Raw genomic sequence first — 21,385 nt, forward strand, 5'->3', positions numbered from 1 at the left:
TGTTTACATTTTGCACATTTGATTTGATTCATTTTCAACTCATTAAAGCAATGATGCTTTGCATATAATCTTTTGCCATTTTGAGTGTAACAGCGAGGTTTAGATTACCGACCGTTCATTGTTTGATATTCATCATTTGATGATAAATTGTGTACCCATAAATCATTTATGCAAGACAAATCGCAAAATCGAATTCTATAGCCTATCAATATCCAAAAGTGCATTGTTGCACACCTGAGTGAAAATATTTGTGCACTTGTCAGTCAGTATATATATATCCAGCAAAATGTCTATAAATGTGTTATCCCTCCCTCCTTCCTCCCAGGTCGTTCGTCCCTGTTCCCACTCGAGGATGGCTTTTTGGACGATGGACATGGTGATCAGTCTGCTGCTTCAAGCCTTAGCTCACCCTCGCGCTGCTCTCCTCGCAGCCAGAATGGAGAGCACGGCGAGCGCTACTCACGCAAAGTCTTCGTTGGGGGCTTACCTCCAGATATCGACGAAGGTAGGGTTGGGGAAGTGGTAGTGGAGTGTGCTGAAACTTTTCTCAGGCAAAAGTGTTGTTTTGGTGTTTGTTTTATACCGTGAAGTTGTTTGACTGTTTGAAGTTGTTTTGAAAGAAGTTGTTTTGTGCCGTGTACCCCTTCTCTCCCCCTCCCCGCCCCCCTCCCCTACCTTTTCCCTCCTCCCCCCCAGCCCTCTCCCTTCAAACAGCCCTGTTCTCTACTGTTGTGCTTGTGTGCTTCCCTCTCTCTCTCCCCATCTTGTCTCCACCTCCCTTTATTGTTTTACGTGTCTTTATGTTTTTTGTTTTTTATGTGCTAATATGTGTTTGATATGCTAGGTCTTAAACGAGCCTCGATCTTGTATACCAAAAAAAAAAGTGTGTGTGTCTTGCGTCCTGCATGCTTGTGTGTGTGTGTGTGTGTGTGTGTGTGTGTGTGTGTGTACGTACATGTGTGTGTACGTACGTACGTGTGTGTGTGTGTGTGTGTGTGTGTGTGTGTGTGTTTGTGTTGTAAAAATGGGAAAAACTTTGCATTAAAATATTGATCAACAACCAAGGCTTAATATATGTGAAGATATGTTCCTGAAACGGTGCTTCTTTAAAACAGGAAACGTCTTTTATTTTTATTTTTACGGCGTAGCCCATCGGGCAGAGCCGTCTAGAGCAGTGTTTGTCCGTCTGTCTGTATGTATGTATGCATGTATGTATGTATGTATGTCCCCTCAAACGTATACCAATCAGAGCTGAGAATCTGGTCATATGACACTATGACAGGGTGATGTGATTACGTCTGCTGTCAGTACAGCCGTACAGCATCTGAGTCTCCACACACCGCCATTTTGATTCATATGCCGTTCATGCCGAACATATCGTCGAACCTGTCATATATCACAATCGCCATGCTCTACCTTTACGTTTTTCATTCAGTGTGAAACACAAACAAACCGATTGTTAAAATGACCATCAAATATCGAAAGCATAGACATTACGTCTCTTCCAACAATACGGTACGTATCGGCCTTAGGCGTTAGGACTCACAGTCCGCTTCGGACAAATTAAACCCAGGTTTCTTAATACAGTGGTAACGTTTTTGTAGTAATAATAATATTATAGCAAATATAACCATAACACTTTGATCCCAATGTCGTGAATGAAAGTTGATGGATTGAAGCGGTGCAACCGCGGAAGTAAGGAATTCACCTTGGTTTTTTATTAATAATATAATTTTCGTAATAATAAAGCAACGTTATTATTATAGTAAACCCAATTGTAACACTAATCCATTTGTAGTGACTGCAACGTTACTGGAGGTTAAATATTGTTATGTCGGTAGGGGTAGCAATATGTAGAGCCAGATAGATCTGAGTAGGTAGGTATTCGTCTGTCGCAGTAAGGAATCTACCTGTAATAAGTTCTGTGTGTTTAGGCATTTTGTCGGTTAAGAGTTTTTCTGTGGACATACCTGGATGTTCGTGTGTTAAATAAAGTTAGGGATTAAAAGATAACGCCCCTGTGTGTCTCACCTGGTCAGCCAACCCTTTGTCCCGTATGGCACTGCACACCACTTAGACACGTAGTTAGGATCTCCTTTGTGCAACATTAAATAAATTCCCTTCCCTGACGAGACTCTGAAAAAGAACCGGCAAAAGGAAACCAGGCCGGGACACCGCCGATAATGGCCGCCGCCACCTACACCTCCGGCGGGCCTGTCCACCTGGAATAGCACGCGCTATGACCACGGAGTAGGGAGCGAGGTTGGGAGGCGCGGTGGGCGAGTCAGTGGAGGACACTGATTGGATGGCGTGCCAGGGCTGACGTCACCACCGTGGGAAGGTTATGTAAGGAAGCGCCGAGCGCCAGTGAGTAGAGTTGGGAGACTTTGCAGTGAGTGAGAGAGTTGCCCGAGTTGAGGAGTGGAGAAGAGTTTTCCCAGCCAGAGCAGTTGGCAAGCGGTTCAGACAGAGATCCCGGCCCTGTCAGTTGCGAGCAGTTGACCAGTTTGGTTCGCAGTTCACGGTTTGAGTTGGCAGTCGTGGTGCGATCCGAGTTGGCTTGTCGACCGTGCGCAAGGGTCGACCTCGTGGCGCTCGGTGCCTGGAGCGGTGCTCGATTGATTGGAGCTCGGAGCGAGGCGTGCCGCTGGACGAAAGGAGCTGCATGTGAGCAACGAAGATTGAAGACGACGGACAGATAAGACCGAGCTGCGCACTCACAATTGCATGACGAGACATTTCTTTTGGTATTCTTTTCCCTCGTCTGTGTTTGAGATCTGTCGTGTAGGGACGTCCCGATTAGGATATTTATTACTAGCGCGTGCTTTTCCTGTCCTTGCCTTTTTACTTTAATAAACCCTTGTATTATTTTCTGTACATACTTGAACGCAGTTTTCTGCGTGGTTGATTTTAACAGGTAAGGCTGCAGGGGTGTCGCGCCGCCCCCCCCCCCCCCCTCCATCCTCCATCCTGCATCCTGCGCGCTTTGCTGTAGCTTTTTGGTTCCGGAGTCCACCATTGAGTTTTCGACTCAGGGGCTAAGGCCTTCGCGATCGGCTTCCGTGACCGTCTGATTTTAATCAAAGACGGCCGCACGACAATATATATCTTATATATATTAAAGTAGCGGAAGTTTTGTGTCCGGCCATCATGTTACGTCATTCGGTATATGATGTCATTACGGCGTAAACACCCGCTCACTTCGAGTTCGGCAGGAAAGGTCATGCCTCTTTAGGGTGTACAGATTACAGTCGATCTATGGTCAGGTCTCAAGAACATTGGGTATGTGTTCATTTGCCAAGTTTCTTGTGGAGAGATCGCCAAGTGGTTAAAGCATTCGAGCAAGCACTCCATTCAAAATCCTTAAGGAACGGCTGGCTGGGCAAGCACTAGCTAGCTGCTTGGGAAATGAGCACACCCCAACCCTTGTGGGGTATATAGATTACAGTAGATCTTTGCTCAGTTCTGTAAGTAAAACTTACCTCATGGATGTCGGGATTCCTCCAAATTTCTTTGTTTTATGTTGTAAACAGCATTTGCGACTGTTTAAAAAGCTAATCGTGTGTGTTTGTGGTTTATAATATTTTCCAAGCCCAGCTACGCCGCTGTTAGACTTTTGGTCTTGTTTAATAAATAAAAGGAAACGTGTGAATGTCTATATGTCTTTGTCCAGTAACTTCTCCGAGATGCTTGAGCCGATTGATACCAAATTTTCAGGATGTACTCTGGGGCCTGGGGGTCCTTAAGTTTTCCGTGAAATGTTTTTTTAAAGAAAATTCGAGACTTTTTTTTTTTTTTCCCCCTTTTATGTTAGGATTTCTCATAGTTGTTATTATTTGAGTTATTTCTCCATCGTGGCGGACCTATCCCACCACTTTGTCCGATAACTACTCTGAGACCAATGACCATAGACAGATAAGGTGGGAAACTCCTACACATGTGTGAGCCAAATTAGAATTGTCTCTTTCGGCGTTAGGTGTCTTCCTACGAGCAACCAGTTATGTGGTAACTACGGCCTACGAGCAACCAGTTATGTGATATTTCACATACAGACTATACGTTTTTCAGGAAGTAATGCACAAACTCCATCCACACAGAGGGTGGATACTCTGCTCATGGTTCATAATCATGTTATGGAATACTTCAATGGAAGTGATTGAAAAAGTTAATAATACCTTGTACCAAACCCCAACTTTACTAGTTACTTAATGTGAAATATCACCATCTCGTGTCAATCCCATCCGCGTTCGGATCTTTCATGTTCACTCTAATTTTGTTTCGTCCATCCCATGTCATCTTGCTCCGTGGAACTCCATCACATTTCCACTAGAATTTTTCATTCCTTCATTGCTCTTTTCTTTAACCGCCTTTTTATTTTTTGCTGCAAACAAATCCCTCAATTCCTAACTTTCCACATAGATCTAATAACCTTGGCATTTTGGGACTTTTCATTGGCCAAGGTAATATGATTGGGCAGTTGTTTTACAAACGTCTGCTTAGCTCTGTGAGTTTTAAGATTGAAGTTTGGATTGTCCTGGAACATCCTATGTAAATACAAGCCCAGTTGGTAAATGACATCATGCTCAGGGATTTTGTGATATCCCTGCAAAATTCCTGCATCCAAAGCGTGTTGAGGACATAAGAGTATCGACATGATGACTGTTCTTCATCCCTGCAAGTCAATTCAGCCACCGACTTGTTATTTAATATTGTGATTATTTTCAGACATATTTGTGGAGATGTATTTGCACTACAAGTTGTCTGTCCTGACAGCCTTTAACTCCGTACAGCAAAATTATTAAAACCACGGTGGGGGCTATGACATTTTATGTCTTTTTCGTCTTGTTTTGGGGTTAAAATATGTAAACCTTTTTGAAATGTGATCATACAGCTTACAGGGTGCATTATTTCAATTTTTTGGGATTCTGTAATCTGTCTGTCTGTTTATGTGTTTGTCTGTGAGCAGGGTATCTCAAAAGGCAATGAACGGAATCAGATGAAATTTGGTGGACAGGTTGGGTGTGTGACAAGGATGAAATGATTAGATTTTGGTGAAGATTGGAATCTGGATATGAGAATTTTTTTTTAAACATTTTAAGTGATTCTTCACCATTGAGAAATGGGGCCAAATACAATATCTCACCTGATATTTCAAAACTAGGACAAGTTATGACCAAACGTGGTGGATGAGTTTGTTAGATGCCAATAACAAGCCGAATAGATTTTGGTTCAGGTCTGGATCCAGATCCGCCTTTCAGTGGGATACAAAACATAAACTGTTTAGCCTGGCGGAGGTATGCGCTCTACCAAGTGCCATTCTAGTTCTTAATGTTAGGATCTAACTATTTCATTGTACGATTATGTGAGAGCGTTTTTGCGTCTTATGGGCATTTTTGTGTTGTATGACAAAATTTGATGAATATGGAGTTAAAATTGATTTTGAGTCTTGGTGGATCTTGCGGGTTTTTTAAATATGACAATTAACGTTTAATTACAATGTGATTAATTAATGTTAGGGGTATCATAGCTTTGATGATTGCATGCTAGGCCCTTAGAAAAGTACTTTTTCACCCTTAAGTGATTTTTTTTGTCTGCTACCGGCTTTGACAAAGCTGCAATTCCAGTCATGACAACCAATAGCACTGGAATTTCACAAGTGGTATTTGTCAGTGCTGAGTGGCCATGACTCGTCGGTAAAAGTGTGTGGGGAGTGGGAGATGGTTTGACACTTGATTAATGCAAAGGGCTGATGGCAGGGCGAGACATGAGAAATGTCTATATTGTGGCTTTCTGGCTAAGCATGTAGCTCCCTGAGGCAATGGCTCATGTTCAAATGTAAGCAGTATGACTTCTTCAGTACTGCTGACTAAATCATCATAATCCAATACACTTGATGCTTTCTTTACAATGCTCACCTTTCAGCAATGACATCGACAAACTGACGGCTTTAGTCAATACGCATCAGTGTTGCTTTGAAGGTGACTTAATTACCTGTTCCCACAGATGAAATAACAGCCAGCTTCCGACGGTTTGGCCTACTCGTGGTGGATTGGCCACACAAGGCTGAGAGCAAGTCTTACTTCCCACCAAAAGGTTGGCCTTTTCAAAATCTGTCTCGACACACAGTGTTATATCAATACGAAGACTAGACTTAATAAAACAAAACACTATAATTATGCAAAGGGCCGACACATGTCGATTTGTGATTTTCATGAAAAACCTGTAATAGGATTATTAGGCAAACCATTGCCTACTTTTGTTCCTCACTGTAACAATGAAAGGCCAGTCATACGGTGACGAGGTGAGGCATAATATTCTACCATTGCTGTATACTTAATATGTACATTACCCTTCAACATGCTGAAAATTTTCACAAGCTCGTTGAGTACTTTGTGTGATAAATGTCTACTATGTAATATATATATATATATATATATATATATATATATATATATATATATATATATATATATATATCACATTGTGTTCTGTGAGCTCATATATATATATATATATATATATATATATATATATATATATATATATATATATATATATATATATATATATATATATATATATTTATATATATTTTTATATATAGCCTGGTGTTGGCTTCGCGGTTAGGGTGCCGGCTTGGATTCCGAGGATCCTGGGTTCGAATCCGGATCGATCACTGAATTAACGCCAGGGGGGTTGACTCAGCCTGTCATCCTTCCGAGGTCGGCAAATTGAGTACCAGCTTGCTGGGATGAATGATCACGGTGTGTACCCCGATTTAGAATAGATACACCGTATCCCTGCGCATCGTAAGAGGCGACCAAGGGTTGGCGTCAGGAAGGGCATCCGGCCATAAAAACATTGCCTCAAACAGGGAACCATGATTGTCATGGGGCCCGCAAGGCTAACCCCCGCTGTAGCGGGGAAAATGGCCTTAAAACGATCATTCATTTATATATATATATATATATATATATATATATATATATATATATATATATATATATATATATACACATACATACATACATGTATACATACATGCATATACATACACAAGGGAATGAATGCATAGCCATTGATAGACAAGGTAATTTGTACACACTTCCTGTATTTGCAAATGTGGTTCTACTTTCTTTGGAACGCGCTCAGTAGTGACACATCCTGGCTGCCAAATTTGAACCCGATTGACGCAACTGAAAGCCCTTGTGTTCTGTGAGCTCATAGTGTCTCCAAAATCTTGTGATTTTGCTCATTGAAAAGTTGCTGCTCTTCTCAACCACTGCCTTTTTGGCAGACCCTTCACTTTGGCCTTTGTTAGGCAGAGCAGGGTGACCTGCTCTTGGCCTGTGCCAACATGCCTCCACCGTGGTGGGCACAAAGCTTATGCTGTTTGGTCGCTACGGACATGTTGACACTGTCCTCGATCACGGAGCCTCTGAACCGAATTTTTGGTTGGCCTGACGTGACCGGCATTTGTGAGAGACATAAATACAGCCAAGCTTAAGCGCACTTGCTGTTCCTCGCATTGCACTAAAAGTTGGCGGCTTTACAGGAGTTTAGGAGTAATTTTGCTTCCCCAGCACAAGCAAGCACAGGACAGAAAGATGTTTGTTTCCCTTCTGCTTCAAAAATATAATCTGCATCTGTGCTTGAAGTTGGTGATCCTTTTTAAAATGGCCTCAGTTGTTGCAGCAATTAAAGGTTTCATTACAGTTTTTTACTAAAGGTAGCTTTTCACTAAACCATTATACACAATCATGGGTATGTTGTTTAATGTCACTGTTAAATTCTCTCCTGTTTAAACTCTGTTAGCTTTAGTTTCCAGGGGGGTGTTATTTTTAAATTTCTTTCCAAAACACTCGTCTGGATTTTTTTGTGTTTAGCAAGCAAGTTAACTTTAAAATAGCATGCAATTAAATAATGCTAATTTTTTGGTTTTTTTTTTTTTTTTTGGCCTTCCTTGATGTTTCAAATTCCTGTAAAATAAGAATTGGTGGTGCCATTTTAAACTGGAGGTTAGCCAAATTAATTACAAGCTATTATCACAGGATCAACTTTGAATTGGACTTTACTTTACTTGATACATTTGGACAGAGAGAGGTGTGTGTGTGTGTGTGTGTGTGTGTGTGTGTGTGTGTGTGTGTGTGTGTGTGCGTGCGTGTGTGTGTGCGTGCGTGCACGCGCGCCACTATGTGCGTGTGCCCCTGTATGTGTGTGTGTGTGCCTCTGCGTGTGTGCCTCTGCGTTTTGTGTGTGTGTGTTTGTGTCTGTGTCTGTGTCTGTGTGTGTCAGTCATTGATGCATTGATTAGTCAATTCATACTTTTTAAAATCGTACCCAGAAGTTGCGAATAAATTGATGAAGTATTTCTTTCCATCAGGAGGGATTACTCAATCATTTGGAATTGATGCATTGCCATAATGTTACACACCATAGCATCTGAACTAAACTGGTTAATATGTGGCATTCATGGGTGGTTAGAGTTGGGGTGGGGAGGAGAATGTGGAGGCAGTAGCATACTGAGGGCAATGTCGCCAACACTAGAAGTATTTGGCAGGAGGCGTCACTACAACACTAAATTAAAACCTTGCAAAGACCACGAGAAATCTGGGATGTTTACTGTGAACAGAATTTGAAGGTAGGCTAAAAGGTACTAATTATCCACTGATGCTATTTATTAATATTTACAAAGACTATAATCCTTTTTGTTGAATATATTGGAAACTTATAAATAATAATAAGAAACTTAAAAGGTTCACGAGATCCAAAATTCATACTGGTAATTCTCTTGACTGCCGCTGGTAACATGTAACCCAGTGCTACCTGCTGCATGGTCAGGTATTCGGTGACTAAACTGACTACCCTCACTGGCTTGCCAAGGGGGATGGTGACTGTGACACCCTGCAGGACTAAAAACAATATTTGTTAAAGGGGGATGAGCTCCCTTCAGGAGCCAACAGCCATCCAGTAAGGAGATGGTGTCTCCGAAAAAACACCCATCCAGTTGGACCAGTTTTGTAGGTAGCAACTTGACAGGTAGTAGGTAATAGATCGGTAGTAGGTTGTAGACAGCAACTGCTCAGGGTAGTACTACCGTTCGGACTTAGGAGCGTTAAAGTGGTGCCCGGAACCATCTTACATGCTCGGTGTCAGGATTGCTGGTCTTACGTTCTGTCTCACTCAAACTACAGATAGCTGGCTAGCTTCAATCTCTCTTTCTTGCAAACAAACATCATACACTTTTCATCACACACTTTTCATCACACACTATTCATCATACACTTTTCATCATACACTTTTCATCGTACACTTTTCATCATACACTTTTCATCACACACTATTCATCATACACTTTTCATCATACACTTTTCATCATACACTTTTCATCATACACTTTTCATCACACACTATTCCTCATACACTTTTCATCATACACTTTTCATCACACACTATTCATCATACACTTTTCATCATACACTTTTCATCACACACTATTCATCATACACTTTTCATCATACACTTTTCATCATACACTTTTCATCATACACTTTTCATCATACACTTTTCATCACACACTATTCATCATACACTTTTCATCATACACTTTTCATCACACACGATTCATCATACACTTTTCATCATACACTTTTCATCATACACTTTTCATCATACACTTTTCATCATACACTTTTCATCATACACTTTTCATCGTACACTTTTCATCATACATTTTTCATAATAGACTTTTCATAACACACTTTTCATAATAGACTTTTCATCATACACTTTTCATCATACACTTTTCATCATACACTTTTCATCATACACTTTTCATCATACACTTTTCATCACACACTATTCCTCATACACTTTTCATCATACACTTTTCATCACACACTATTCATCATACACTTTTCATCATACACTTTTCATCACACACTATTCATCATACACTTTTCATCATACACTTTTCATCATACACTTTTCATCACACACTATTCATCATACACTTTTCATAATACACTTTTCATCATACACTTTTCGTCATACACTTTTCATCATACACTTTTCGTCATACACTTTTCGTCATACACTTTTCGTCATACACTTTTCGTCATACACTTTTCATCATACACTTTTCATCATACACTTTTCATCATACACTTTTCATGATACACTTTTCATCATACACTTTTCATTATACATTTTTCATCATACACTTTTCGTGATACACTTTTCGTCATACATTTTTCGTGATACACTTTTCATCATACACTTTTCGTGATACACTTTTCATCATACATTTTTCATCATACATTTTTCATCATACACTTTTCATCATACACTTTTCATCATACACTTTTCGTGATACACTTTTCATCATACATTTTTCATCATACACTTTTCATCATACACTTTTCGTGATACACTTTTCATAATACACTTTTCATCATACACTTTTCATCATACACTTTTCATCATACACTTTTCATCATACACTTTTCATCATACACTTTTCGTGATACACTTTTCATAATACACTTTTTATCATACACTTTTCATCATACACTTTTCATCAAACACTTTTCATCATACATTTTCATCATACACTTTTCATCAAACACTTTTCATCAAACACTTTTCATCAAACACTTTTCATCATACACTTTTCATCAAACACTTTTCATCATACACTTTTCATCAAACACTTTTCATCATACACTTTTCATCAAACACTTTTCATCATACACTTTTCATCATACACTTTTCATCATACACTTTTCATCATACACTTTTCATCATACACTTTTCATCAAACACTTTTCATCATACATTTTCATCATACACTTTTCATCAAACACTTTTCATCAAACACTTTTCATCATACACTTTTCATCAAACACTTTTCATCAAACACTTTTCATCATACATTTTCATCAAACACTTTTCATCATACACTTTTCATCATACACTTTTCATCAAACACTTTTCATCATACACTTTTCATCATACACTTTTCATCAAACACTTTTCATCATACACTTTTCGTGATACACTTTTCATCATGCACTTTTCATCATACACTTTTCATCATACACTTTTCGTGATACACTTTTCATCAAACACTTTTCATCATACACTTTTCGTGATACACTTTTCATCATGCACTTTTCATCATACACTTTTCATCATACACTTTTCATCATACACTTTTCATCATACACTTTTCATCAAACACTTTTCATCATACACTTTTCATCAAACACTTTTCATCATACACTTTTCATCATACACTTTTCTTTTTCAGTTTCACTCCTCCCCTTTACATTCTCTCTCTTTTATTTCTCTTTCTTCACATTTATCAATGCAGTTATTTTATTTAAAGCCTGGCCTCGATGAGGACGATATAGTCTTTGACTGGAACATTCAACATAATAATAATCATAATCATAATAATAATAATAATAATTTATAATTACATTTGAAAGTTCCAAAGTTTCCATGCTTTTTTTTTAAGACTATGCAAACTTTTATTCACACTTTGATTTTTGCATCCACGCAAGTGTATGAACTTTGGGTGTATGCAACAGATTTACATTTCTGATAGTATTATTCTCTTTTTGTAAATTTAATACAAAAGCCAAACACTTTTAGACAGCTCTCCTGCCCCCCAAACCCAAGAAAAAATTATTCACTCCCTCAACTGGATCCTCATGATACACAATTACTTCTTTCCCAATATACTTTACCAATGTACTATACCAATATACAATTCATATTAGAGAGTAACTTGTCCATCAAGGTATATGTCATATACAGCACATTGTATGAACCACAAGAGCACCATTTAATTGTTATTGACAACTCCTTGTCAGAAATGGTGGCTTGGTTAACCCACCTCCTCATAACCCCACTCCTGATCCCCCCCCCCCCCCCCTCCTCCCTCATCATCTCCCATCCTTCACGTTCCCCAAATCCAATGCAGCAAGGAGACCTTATGTGTGTATTCCATTGGTAGTTTCAGTACATGTGGGATATTATTCTTTTCTTTTTTTTGTATACAAGATCGAGGCTCGTGTAAGAGCTAACATTAATCACAAAAAAAAAACGGACACACAAAACATACAATAAAGGGAGCGGGAGACAAGATGGGGAGAGAGAGGGAAGCACACAAGTACAACATCAGAGAACAGGGATATCGGGAGATCTGTGGGAGGGAGAGGGCTTGGGGGGAGGAGGCATGGGAAGGCGGGGGGGGGGGGGGGGATGTTTCGAGGTATAAAACACATGGATACTGCTAGGACTTCCACGAAAGAAGTTGGTATTTCAGAAAAAGTGGATCTGGGGTGAATTAACGGGAGTAGAAAAGATCAAGGTTTTGGATGGGGGAAGACAAGAGATGGTGGTGAACAGCTGTTTTAAAGACCTGGAGGGAGGAGTGGGATTGAAGAGCGTGAGGGAGTTTGTTCCAGAGGCGGGAGTAAAGAGGAATGAAAGAGTGAAGGTGAGCAAAGGGTCTTGATTTTGGCAATTTCACCAGAAGAGGGTTGCTGGCAGATTTTGTGCGACCTGTTGGAGTATTTGGGGGACAGAGCACAGATAGAGCTGGGGGAGCTCGGCCGGATAGGAGTCGGTAGAAGACAGAAAGACCACCTACCTGCTGGCGGTGAGAGAGAGAGAAAGGCCCTCACAATCAGCTTCATCGCGGGAGATTCCAATGATTCTGAATGCTTTGGTTTCAACAGCGTGAAGCCGAGCTAGGTGTGAGGCAGGAGCACCGGCCCAGAGGGGAGAGCAGTATTCCATTGAGCTGCGGATGAAAGCCTTGTATGTGGTGAGGTGCTCAGGTGTGCCAAGGAAGGACTTCGCACGACGTAGGATGCCCAGTCGGCGACTAGCTTTGGAGGCCATCTTGGAAATGTGGTTTTCCCAGGATAGATCATGGCAGATAGTGAGACGCAAAAGCTTGAGTGACAGAACGTCTTGGAGAGGATTGTTGAGAAAGTAGATGGGAGGGTTGTCTCCAGTCGGTCTTTTCGGAGAGACATAGTGAGAGTGTGAGATTTGTCAGGATTGAAAGACATGTCCCACTTGTTTGACCAGTCTTTGATTTTGTCCAGGTCTGCAGAGAGTGAGGAGGCTGCAGACTGCCGATCTGAGGGATGAGGTGTGGAGTAAATCTGTGTGGGATCGCTGGCGAGCCAGTCTAATATTGTCTAACCAAGATATAATCTCTGTTTCCTACTCCGTGTTTCTGACAGAAAAGTTTTGTTTTTCTATTGTGAATTTCATGCTGTTCCAGGCGTTTTTGTATACATTTCATGCTGTTCCAGGCATTTGAGCATGCATTTCATGCTGTTCCAGGCGTTTTTGCGTGCATTTCATAATGTTCCAGGCATTTGTGCGTTTGTGCAGTTTTGCTTTTGTCATTTTTTATGTAAACTCGTCTATTCTTGAAATTATTTGTTTTGCTGGAATTGTCGTCAAGTGCTTGAGAAGTTACTTTCCTGTTACATTTAACATATTGTTTTGTTATTTACTTAATAACATGGATATACCAGTCAAGGATGGGGTGTGGAAGGGCCATTGAACAACAACAACATCAACAACATCATCAATTCCGGAATGAATGGAGACGGCAACAACAATCACCTGACTGTTGGGCTTGAAGCAATGCCATTATGTCATCCAGGATAGGGAATCCTTTGACAAAAGACAACTTATATTTGACCAAATAATAATAAAAGGAGTTGGAATTGAATTTAGATGCTGTGTAAGTCATGATAGTAAGACATTGTTATTTGTAAAATGGTTGGAAGGATAGGAAACAAGACAAAATGAGTCATATTATTTTTCTAAACATGAGGCTTAATTTATTTTATATACAAGATCTAGGTTCATGGAAGAGCGAGGAGACATAGACTAAAAAGGCAGCATACTAACGGTGAGTGGGGCCACAAATGGACACAAGCAGGGGAATTAATGAACGGGAGACAGTAACCTGCAAGTAAGACTGTTGGGTTAGGTAGGGTTAATGGTGTAGAAAAATATAATGGTATGAAATGAGGGATGATATGAGATGCTGATTTACTGCTTGCTTTAAACCCTGGAAAAGAAGAGTGTGATTGAATCGGCTCTGGGTAACAGTTCCACAAACGGGACAAAGAGTGGAGGTGGGTGGAAAGCCTTGATTTTGAGTTTAACCAGGGGGTAGTTATTGGAATAATGCATGTGTCAGTGAAGAGTTCAGGAGGGTTGAGAGAACAGTGAGAGCTACACCAGAGGAGGGGTATTAAATTTCAATAACGAAACAGAGGCTACCGGTCCTGTATGTGATGTGACAGCAACAGGCATTGCACTTTGGCCTCGTCATGGGGTATAGGCCAATAATGTTGAAAGTTTTAGATTACACAGAAACAAGTGAAAGATTTGTGATGCTGGGGTCCTAGCCCATAGGTGATAGCAATATTCCATTGAGCCATAAACAAAGGCTTTATGAGCTAAATATAGTTCTTATTTGTGAAATAATTACTTGGTACTACAGAGGATGCCAAAGTCTGCAGCTGCCTTTGGAAGCCATCTTTGCTATATGGGCGGCCCAGATGAGGTCCTGACTTGATTGATAGTGATGCCTAGAAGTTCAAGGGACAGAACCTCTTCCAGTGGCTAACCATGGAAAAATTTAAGTGGTTTCATTTGACAATCTTTCTGGAGTGATAGTGTGAGATTGAGATTTGCCATGATTGAAAAAGACGATCCATTTATCAGACCAGCATCTAATGAATTCCAGATCAGCAAAGAGAGATGCAGCTGCTGTCTGCCTGGCAGTGGGATGTGGAGTCATCTCCAAAACGGAAGATAATTTTTCCAGGGCATCAAAGAAGTCATGAATGGAGACGAGTTTGTCAGTTTCGTCAGCTCATTTCTATAAAGTAATTATTTGCTAACAATAACCCGACCCAATAACCCAATAACATAACCCAATAATGTACCCTGGTGTTGGGCTAGCGGCTAGAGTGCCGGCTTAGGATCCTAGGATCCTGGGTTCGAATCCCGGTCGATTGCTGAATTAACGCCAGGGGGGTTGACTCAGCCTGTCATCCTTCCGAGGTCGGCTAATTGTGTACCAGTTCACTGGTAATTCCCTGTTTGTCGTTAAAGGCGGCAAAAAGGGTTGGCGTCAGGAAGGGCACCCGGCCGTTAAACATTGCTTCAAAAAGGGGACCGAAAAACAACAACAACCACGGTTCCCGAAAATGGCCAACCCCCGCTTTGCGGGGAAAAATGGCCTCTAAAGGTGGTTATTTTTATTTATAATAACCCTGGTGTTGGCTTAGCGGTTAGGGTGCCGGCTTGGGATCCTAGGGTCCTGGGTTCGAATCCCGGTCGATCGCTGAATTAACGCCAGGGGGGTTGACTCAGCTTGTCATCCTTCTGAGGTTGGCAAATTGAGTACCAGCTTGCTGGGATGAATGATCCCGGTGTGTACCCCGGTTTAGAATAGGTACACTGTATCCCTGCACATCGTAAGAGGCAACTAAGGGTTGGCGTCAGGAAGGGCATCCGGCCATAAAAACATTGCCTCAAACAGGGAACCATGATTGTCATGGGGCCCGCAAGGCTAGCCCCCGCTCTAGCGGGGGAAATGGCCTTAAAACGATCATTCATTCATTCAATTATTTGCTAACAATATCGTTTGTCTTCTCATTGTAAATTATTTACTCTGCATATTAAAAAAAGGTTTTCCTTCACTTCATGAATACATTTTCTCTTTAATAACAAATGTTTGGAAACCTTGAGAGATAAAAGCATTCTAGTTATTGATTGGAAATATTTAATGCAGATATAACATTTATAAAAGCACAATTTTTCAATGCTTTGTTAAATAATTTAACATTTTCAAATACGCTGCCAGTTTGTTTGTCATGGGAATAAGAATACAAATGAAACCTCAGCAAAATTAACCAAACAGGATGTGTTGTTAAGGCAGGTTTTTCACATTAGCACTTTCTCAAGTTGGATAAACAGGCTTTATTAACCGGGAGTGCGTATGGCGAGGAGTGCCTTACTGCAAATAATTACCTCTGCCACCAAAGGTGGATGGAGGTTATGTTTTCACCCCTGTTTGTCTGTCTGTCTGTCTGTCAACAAGATATCTCAAAACGTTGTAGACAGATTCGGACGAAATTTAGTGGAGAGGTAGTGTTTGTGACAAGGTTGAAATGATTAGATTTTGGTGAAGATCCGGATTCGGGTCCGGCTACAATAATTTTTTAAGTGATTCTTCACTTTTGGGAGATAGGGCCAAAAACGACATATAGCAGGATACCTCAAAAAGTTGTGGACGGATTTGGCGAAAGTTGGCGGAGAGGTAGCATATTTGACATGGACGCATTGATTTCATTTTGGTGATGATCAGAATCCGGATTTTAGAATTTATAAAGTGATTTTTCACCATTGAGTACAACATGCATTTTAAGGACTTTTTCCTGCTAGAGCGGGGGTTAGCCTTGCGGTCCCCATGACAATCTTCTCCATTTTGCCCTATTTTCTGCATCTCTCCTTGTTAACCCCCTTGCCCGCATTTCTTCTTCCACCATCTTTAGCCAAGTCTTTCTCGGTGTTCCCCGTCCTCTACTTCCTTCTACATTCATTTCCATCACTCTTCTCAACCAGTCACTTTCATCCTTTCTCAACACATGACCAAACCATCTCAACCTGTTCCTCTTCACAGCATCAATCACAGGCAATATTCCCAACATCTTTTGCAATTCATCATTTGTCTTCCTCTCTCTCAACGATACTCCGCACATCCATCGAACCATTCGCATTTCCACCCTTTCCAGCCTTCGTTGCTGCTCTACGTTCATTACCCATGTCTCGCTCCCATAAATCATAACACTTCTCACACATGCAGCATACACCTTTCCCTTCAGCTTCAGCGACACTCTCCTCCTCATCAGCACGCCACTCAGTTCCCGAAACTTCTTCCATGCACATCTCACTCGAGCAACCGTTGCCGAGTCTGATCCACCTTCTCCATTCAGCATGTCTCCGAGGTAGCAAAATGTTTTCACACCTTCCAGCTTCACGCCGTCTCCAAGATCCAACTCAACATTTCCCCCATCTGCAGCTCCCTCTGTGCACACCTTACATTTGAATGTAGCTGCCACACTGGTAAATGACCCTCTCAGACCACTACATTTTTGATGAACCCACTCAGCGCACATTGTACATTGAATGGAGTTCACTCCGACACCCTTCCTGCACACAGCACACGGCCACTTCCCAGTTCTTTCCACCTCACCACTTGCTTTACCACTTGCCATCACCTTCGTCTTTCCGATATTCACCTTCAGACCTTTTGTCTCCATACATTCCTTCCACTTGTTCATCTTTTCCTTCAGTCCATCCATACTTTCCGCAATCAACACCAGATCATCTGCATACAACAACTCCCACGGTAAACCCTCCTTTATGTTCTGAGCCAGCACCTCCATCACAGCTACAAATAGTAGTGGACTTAGTACCGACCCCTGATGCACTCCCACCTTCACCTCAAACTCACCACTGTTCCCGTCCTTCGTCCTTACAGCTGTGCGCGCTCTTTTGTACATTGCCATCACTACTCTGATCAACTATTCCTCCACTCTTAACTTCCTCAATGCCCATGTCAATACTTTGCGTGGAACCCTGTCGAATGCTTTCTCCAGATCAACAAACCCAAAAAACAACTTCTTCCTCTTCTCCATGTACTTCTCCTGCAACTGCCTCACAATGAAAAGCACGTCTGTCGTTCCTCTTCCTGGCATAAATCCAAACTGCATTGCGTCGATCTTCACTTTCTTCCTTATCCTCCTCTCCAACACCCTTTCCAATGCCTTCATTCCATGCTCCAATAACTTTATCGCTCGGTACGAGCCACACTCCAGAGGGTCACCTTTCCCCTTGTATAGAGGGACGAGGGTACTCATTTCCCAATCCACTGGAATGCGGCCTTCTTTCACCACCAGATTACAGATCTCTGTCATTCTCTTCACACCCCAACTTCCTGCTGCCTTCAACATATCTCCCACAACTCCCGTCGGCCCTCCCGCTTTTCCACTCTTCATTGCTTTTATCGCTTCCTCAACTTCCTTCTCAGTTATCTTCTCTGCCGGTCCTAAAACTGGGTTACTCTCTATGTTGCCATCCCATTCATTCTCTGTATTCAACAGCATTTCCATATATCTTTTCCATCTTCCTTTAATTCCATCTGGGTCGACAACGATTTGTCCCACTTCATCCTTCAAGCAACTCACCCCCATCACATCACACCTCTCTTGCGCTATGTGCTTTGCAATCCTGAATACTGCTTTCTGACCCTCTTCCGAATCCAAGCGTTCTCCGAACATTTTCCTACATGCCTCCTGCGCCTTTGCTACCTCTTTCTTTGCAGCCTTCCTGGCTGCCTCATAACTTTCATGCTCTGCTGTTTCTGCTCCTGTTTCTGCTTTCTGCGAATAAAAAACGACCAATCACACACAAATCCACAACAACCACAAAACCAAAACTAAACAGAAACACACAACAACACACACACAACAAAACAACCAGCGGAAACCCGACAAAGACACGAATGGGAAAACACTCAAACTTCGATGCCGTGGAGAGCTCGAAGCAAGCCTTGTCGCCCAAGGGACCGGAAGTCCTATCACCATTGAGTGATAGGGCTAAAACCAATATATAGCAGTATATCTCAAAAAGTTATTAACGGATTTGGACGAAACTTGGTGGACAGGTTGTGTGTTTGACAAGACTAAATAGATTCGATTTTGTGTGAAGATCTGAATATGGATTCGGATACAATAATTATTTATTTTTAAAATGATTCTTCACCATTTTTAAAATGAAAAAGTGATATATAACATGATATTTAAAAAGGTTTTGGACGAGTTATGTCTAAACTTGGTGGATGAGTTGGTTAGGTGACAAGAATAAGCCGAGTAGATTTTGGTTCAGGTCCAATCCAGATCCGGCCTCAGTGGGATACAAAACATAAACTGTTCGGCCTGACGGAGGTATGTGCCCCCACCAAGTGCGCTCTAGTTACCCTCACCTGAGGAGAGGGTATTGCATTTGAGTCCGTTTGTCTGTTTGTCCGCAAAGAATAAATAAATATGATTTTCTCTGCAACCGTTGGTCCGATCGACAGTAAATTTTCACCATAGATGCAACTCCACCTGCAGAATTTTTTAATGATAATTATGACGTCATCGGTCACGTGGTTCGGTCGCCATCTTGGAAAAAAACAAAAAACGTTGCACCTCTTTATCTCCGAAAGCGCTGCATCGAAAAAATTGAGACATGGCTCATTGCAAAGAACTCTCCATGGGGAATAAAATGTTAATGTTAATGTTAATGTTGATGTCACAGGTGCCTCCATTATGACGTCATAATTTGACAAGTACAAAACTTCATCCGATCAAGATGAAATTTATTGAGCATCATGTAGGCATAAATATGTGGAGAAAAATAATGATGACGTCATAGGTCCCGTGGTTCGGCCGCCATCTTGGGGGAAAAAAAACGTTGCACCTCTATATCTCCGAAAGCGCTGCATCGAAAAAATTGAGACATGGCTCATTGCAAAGAACTCTCCATGGGGAATAAAATGTTAATGATGATGTCATATGTGCCTCCATTATGACGTCATAATTCAACAAGCACAAAACGTCTTCCGATGAAGATGAAATTTCTTGAGCGTCATGTAGGCATAAATTTGTGGAGAAAAAATAATAATAATGATGACGTCATCGGTCACGTGGTTCGGCCGCCATATCTGTTTTAACACAAAAGCCTTAAAAACCACTGAAAATACATCCTGGCGAGGGTTTGCAATCTGATTGCTCTTTTTCTTGTTTATTATGCAAAGTACACAAACCGCATAAATCAATTTCCGTACGACTAGCATTTTATCGTTCTGCAACATTGCCAAATCTGTTTGATTTGAGACATTCATGATAGAGATTACCTAAAATGCAAGTATAGTCGCCCATGCAGTGAGATTCTGATAGGTTCTTGCAGTGTGACCTTCAGTGATGTTTTTTGGCAAGGCACTGCAATGATAAGAATTTTGCCAGTAGTTATTTTGTGATTCAGCACAAAGGCGCTATGGAAAGCATTGTCCTCATGTTGTCTATCCATCTGAGCAACAGCACTTTTGTGAAGACAAGAAAAAAGTATTTTGTTTGAAGAAGAAAGGCCAGAAAATGCTTGCATGGTGCAGACGTCTGCTGCCTTCATTGTCTCCTTCTGTTTATACGGCTCTTTTATAAACTCAGGCTCGCCGTGTGTAGATGACTTTACCTCGAGAATTTCCAGCGATTCTTTTTGAATTCTGCCTTATTTGTCTTATTCTCCTTTCACGAACACTAGTGTGGTCTCGAACAAATATCTTGTGGCTGGGTTCACTCGAACTGTAGTCAATATCAAGTTTGTACCGAACGTAATATTTGTTTGAGTAATTTTAGAGCGAAATTAAGAACGTGGGTGATGGAAATGAGGCCGTCTAAATTCAACTTTCCTTGTTTTTACAATTCCGTGACATTGCTCAACTTTACTCGACTTCGTCCCAAGGTCATTAAACACCAAAACGACTCTTTTGGGTCTTCTTGCGAAACCCTCTGCCGTTGGTTTGTCGCAATCAGATCAACATTTTATGCTGATTAGACCAAGCACTGCAAAAATAGTGCACTTCTTGTTGTGTTCTTTCTATCTCGACACATTGATATTTTCTTATACATCTTCACATTTTCTCGGCTGCTTGAACAGCTTTAGCATTTGTAAAGGGAAAAATTCACACTGAAATACCGACAAGACATTCAAGTGGTATCATCTGTTTAAAAAATGAGCATTTAGAAAATTAATTACTTATTCTACTGATGTTGCGCACCATAGTTAATGACCGAACAGCCCTTTGAGACATTTAGCAATTTCATCGTTTCTGGATTGTTGCAATTTGTTTCAATCTGATATTTAAAAGAAACCTCAACTGCTATTCTTATTAGCATGAGGATTTAGGCAAAGAAACATTGTGGGTTCATTCCTCAACATGATACAACATACCAGTTGCACGCGGAGTCGGCTTTGTGCATGTGTATTTTCCACTTCATTAAACGTTCACCCTGAAACAGAGCCAGGCAGATGTTTCAATCATTTTGGTTCTTTTGTCAGGTGAGCTATTTAAGAATGTGTTCGAAATTTTCTTCTCAAATAATTTCATGGAGGAAATCAGGTCAACAGCTCAGCTTTTCTGCCCCATGCAGGTTTTGGGCATCAACCCTTATCTAAACCGAGCAGCTTTCATGTTGTCAAATCATTCTCCCCTCTCTCTCCACAC

General features: G+C 41.0%; 1 protein-coding gene across 5 annotated transcripts in view; it reads left to right on the plus strand.

Annotated features, from left to right (window-relative positions):
- The window catches only part of CPEB3 (cytoplasmic polyadenylation element binding protein 3), a 231,018-nt gene that overhangs the window by 163,541 nt on the left and 46,092 nt on the right, over nt 1-21,385 (plus strand). For all 5 annotated transcript variants that reach the window (XM_068110056.2, XM_078774597.1, XM_068110050.2 and 2 more), the window contains 2 exons: nt 326-505; nt 6,004-6,093. In XM_068110056.2, the coding sequence (XP_067966157.1) occupies nt 326-505; nt 6,004-6,093 (270 nt within the window). The remainder of the gene's footprint in view (nt 1-325; nt 506-6,003; nt 6,094-21,385) is intronic.

The sequence above is a fragment of the Myxine glutinosa genome, chromosome 3 (genome assembly GCF_964187855.1).
Source record: "Myxine glutinosa chromosome 3, kmMyxGlut1.1, whole genome shotgun sequence".
Classification (NCBI taxonomy): Eukaryota; Metazoa; Chordata; class Myxini; order Myxiniformes; family Myxinidae; genus Myxine; species Myxine glutinosa.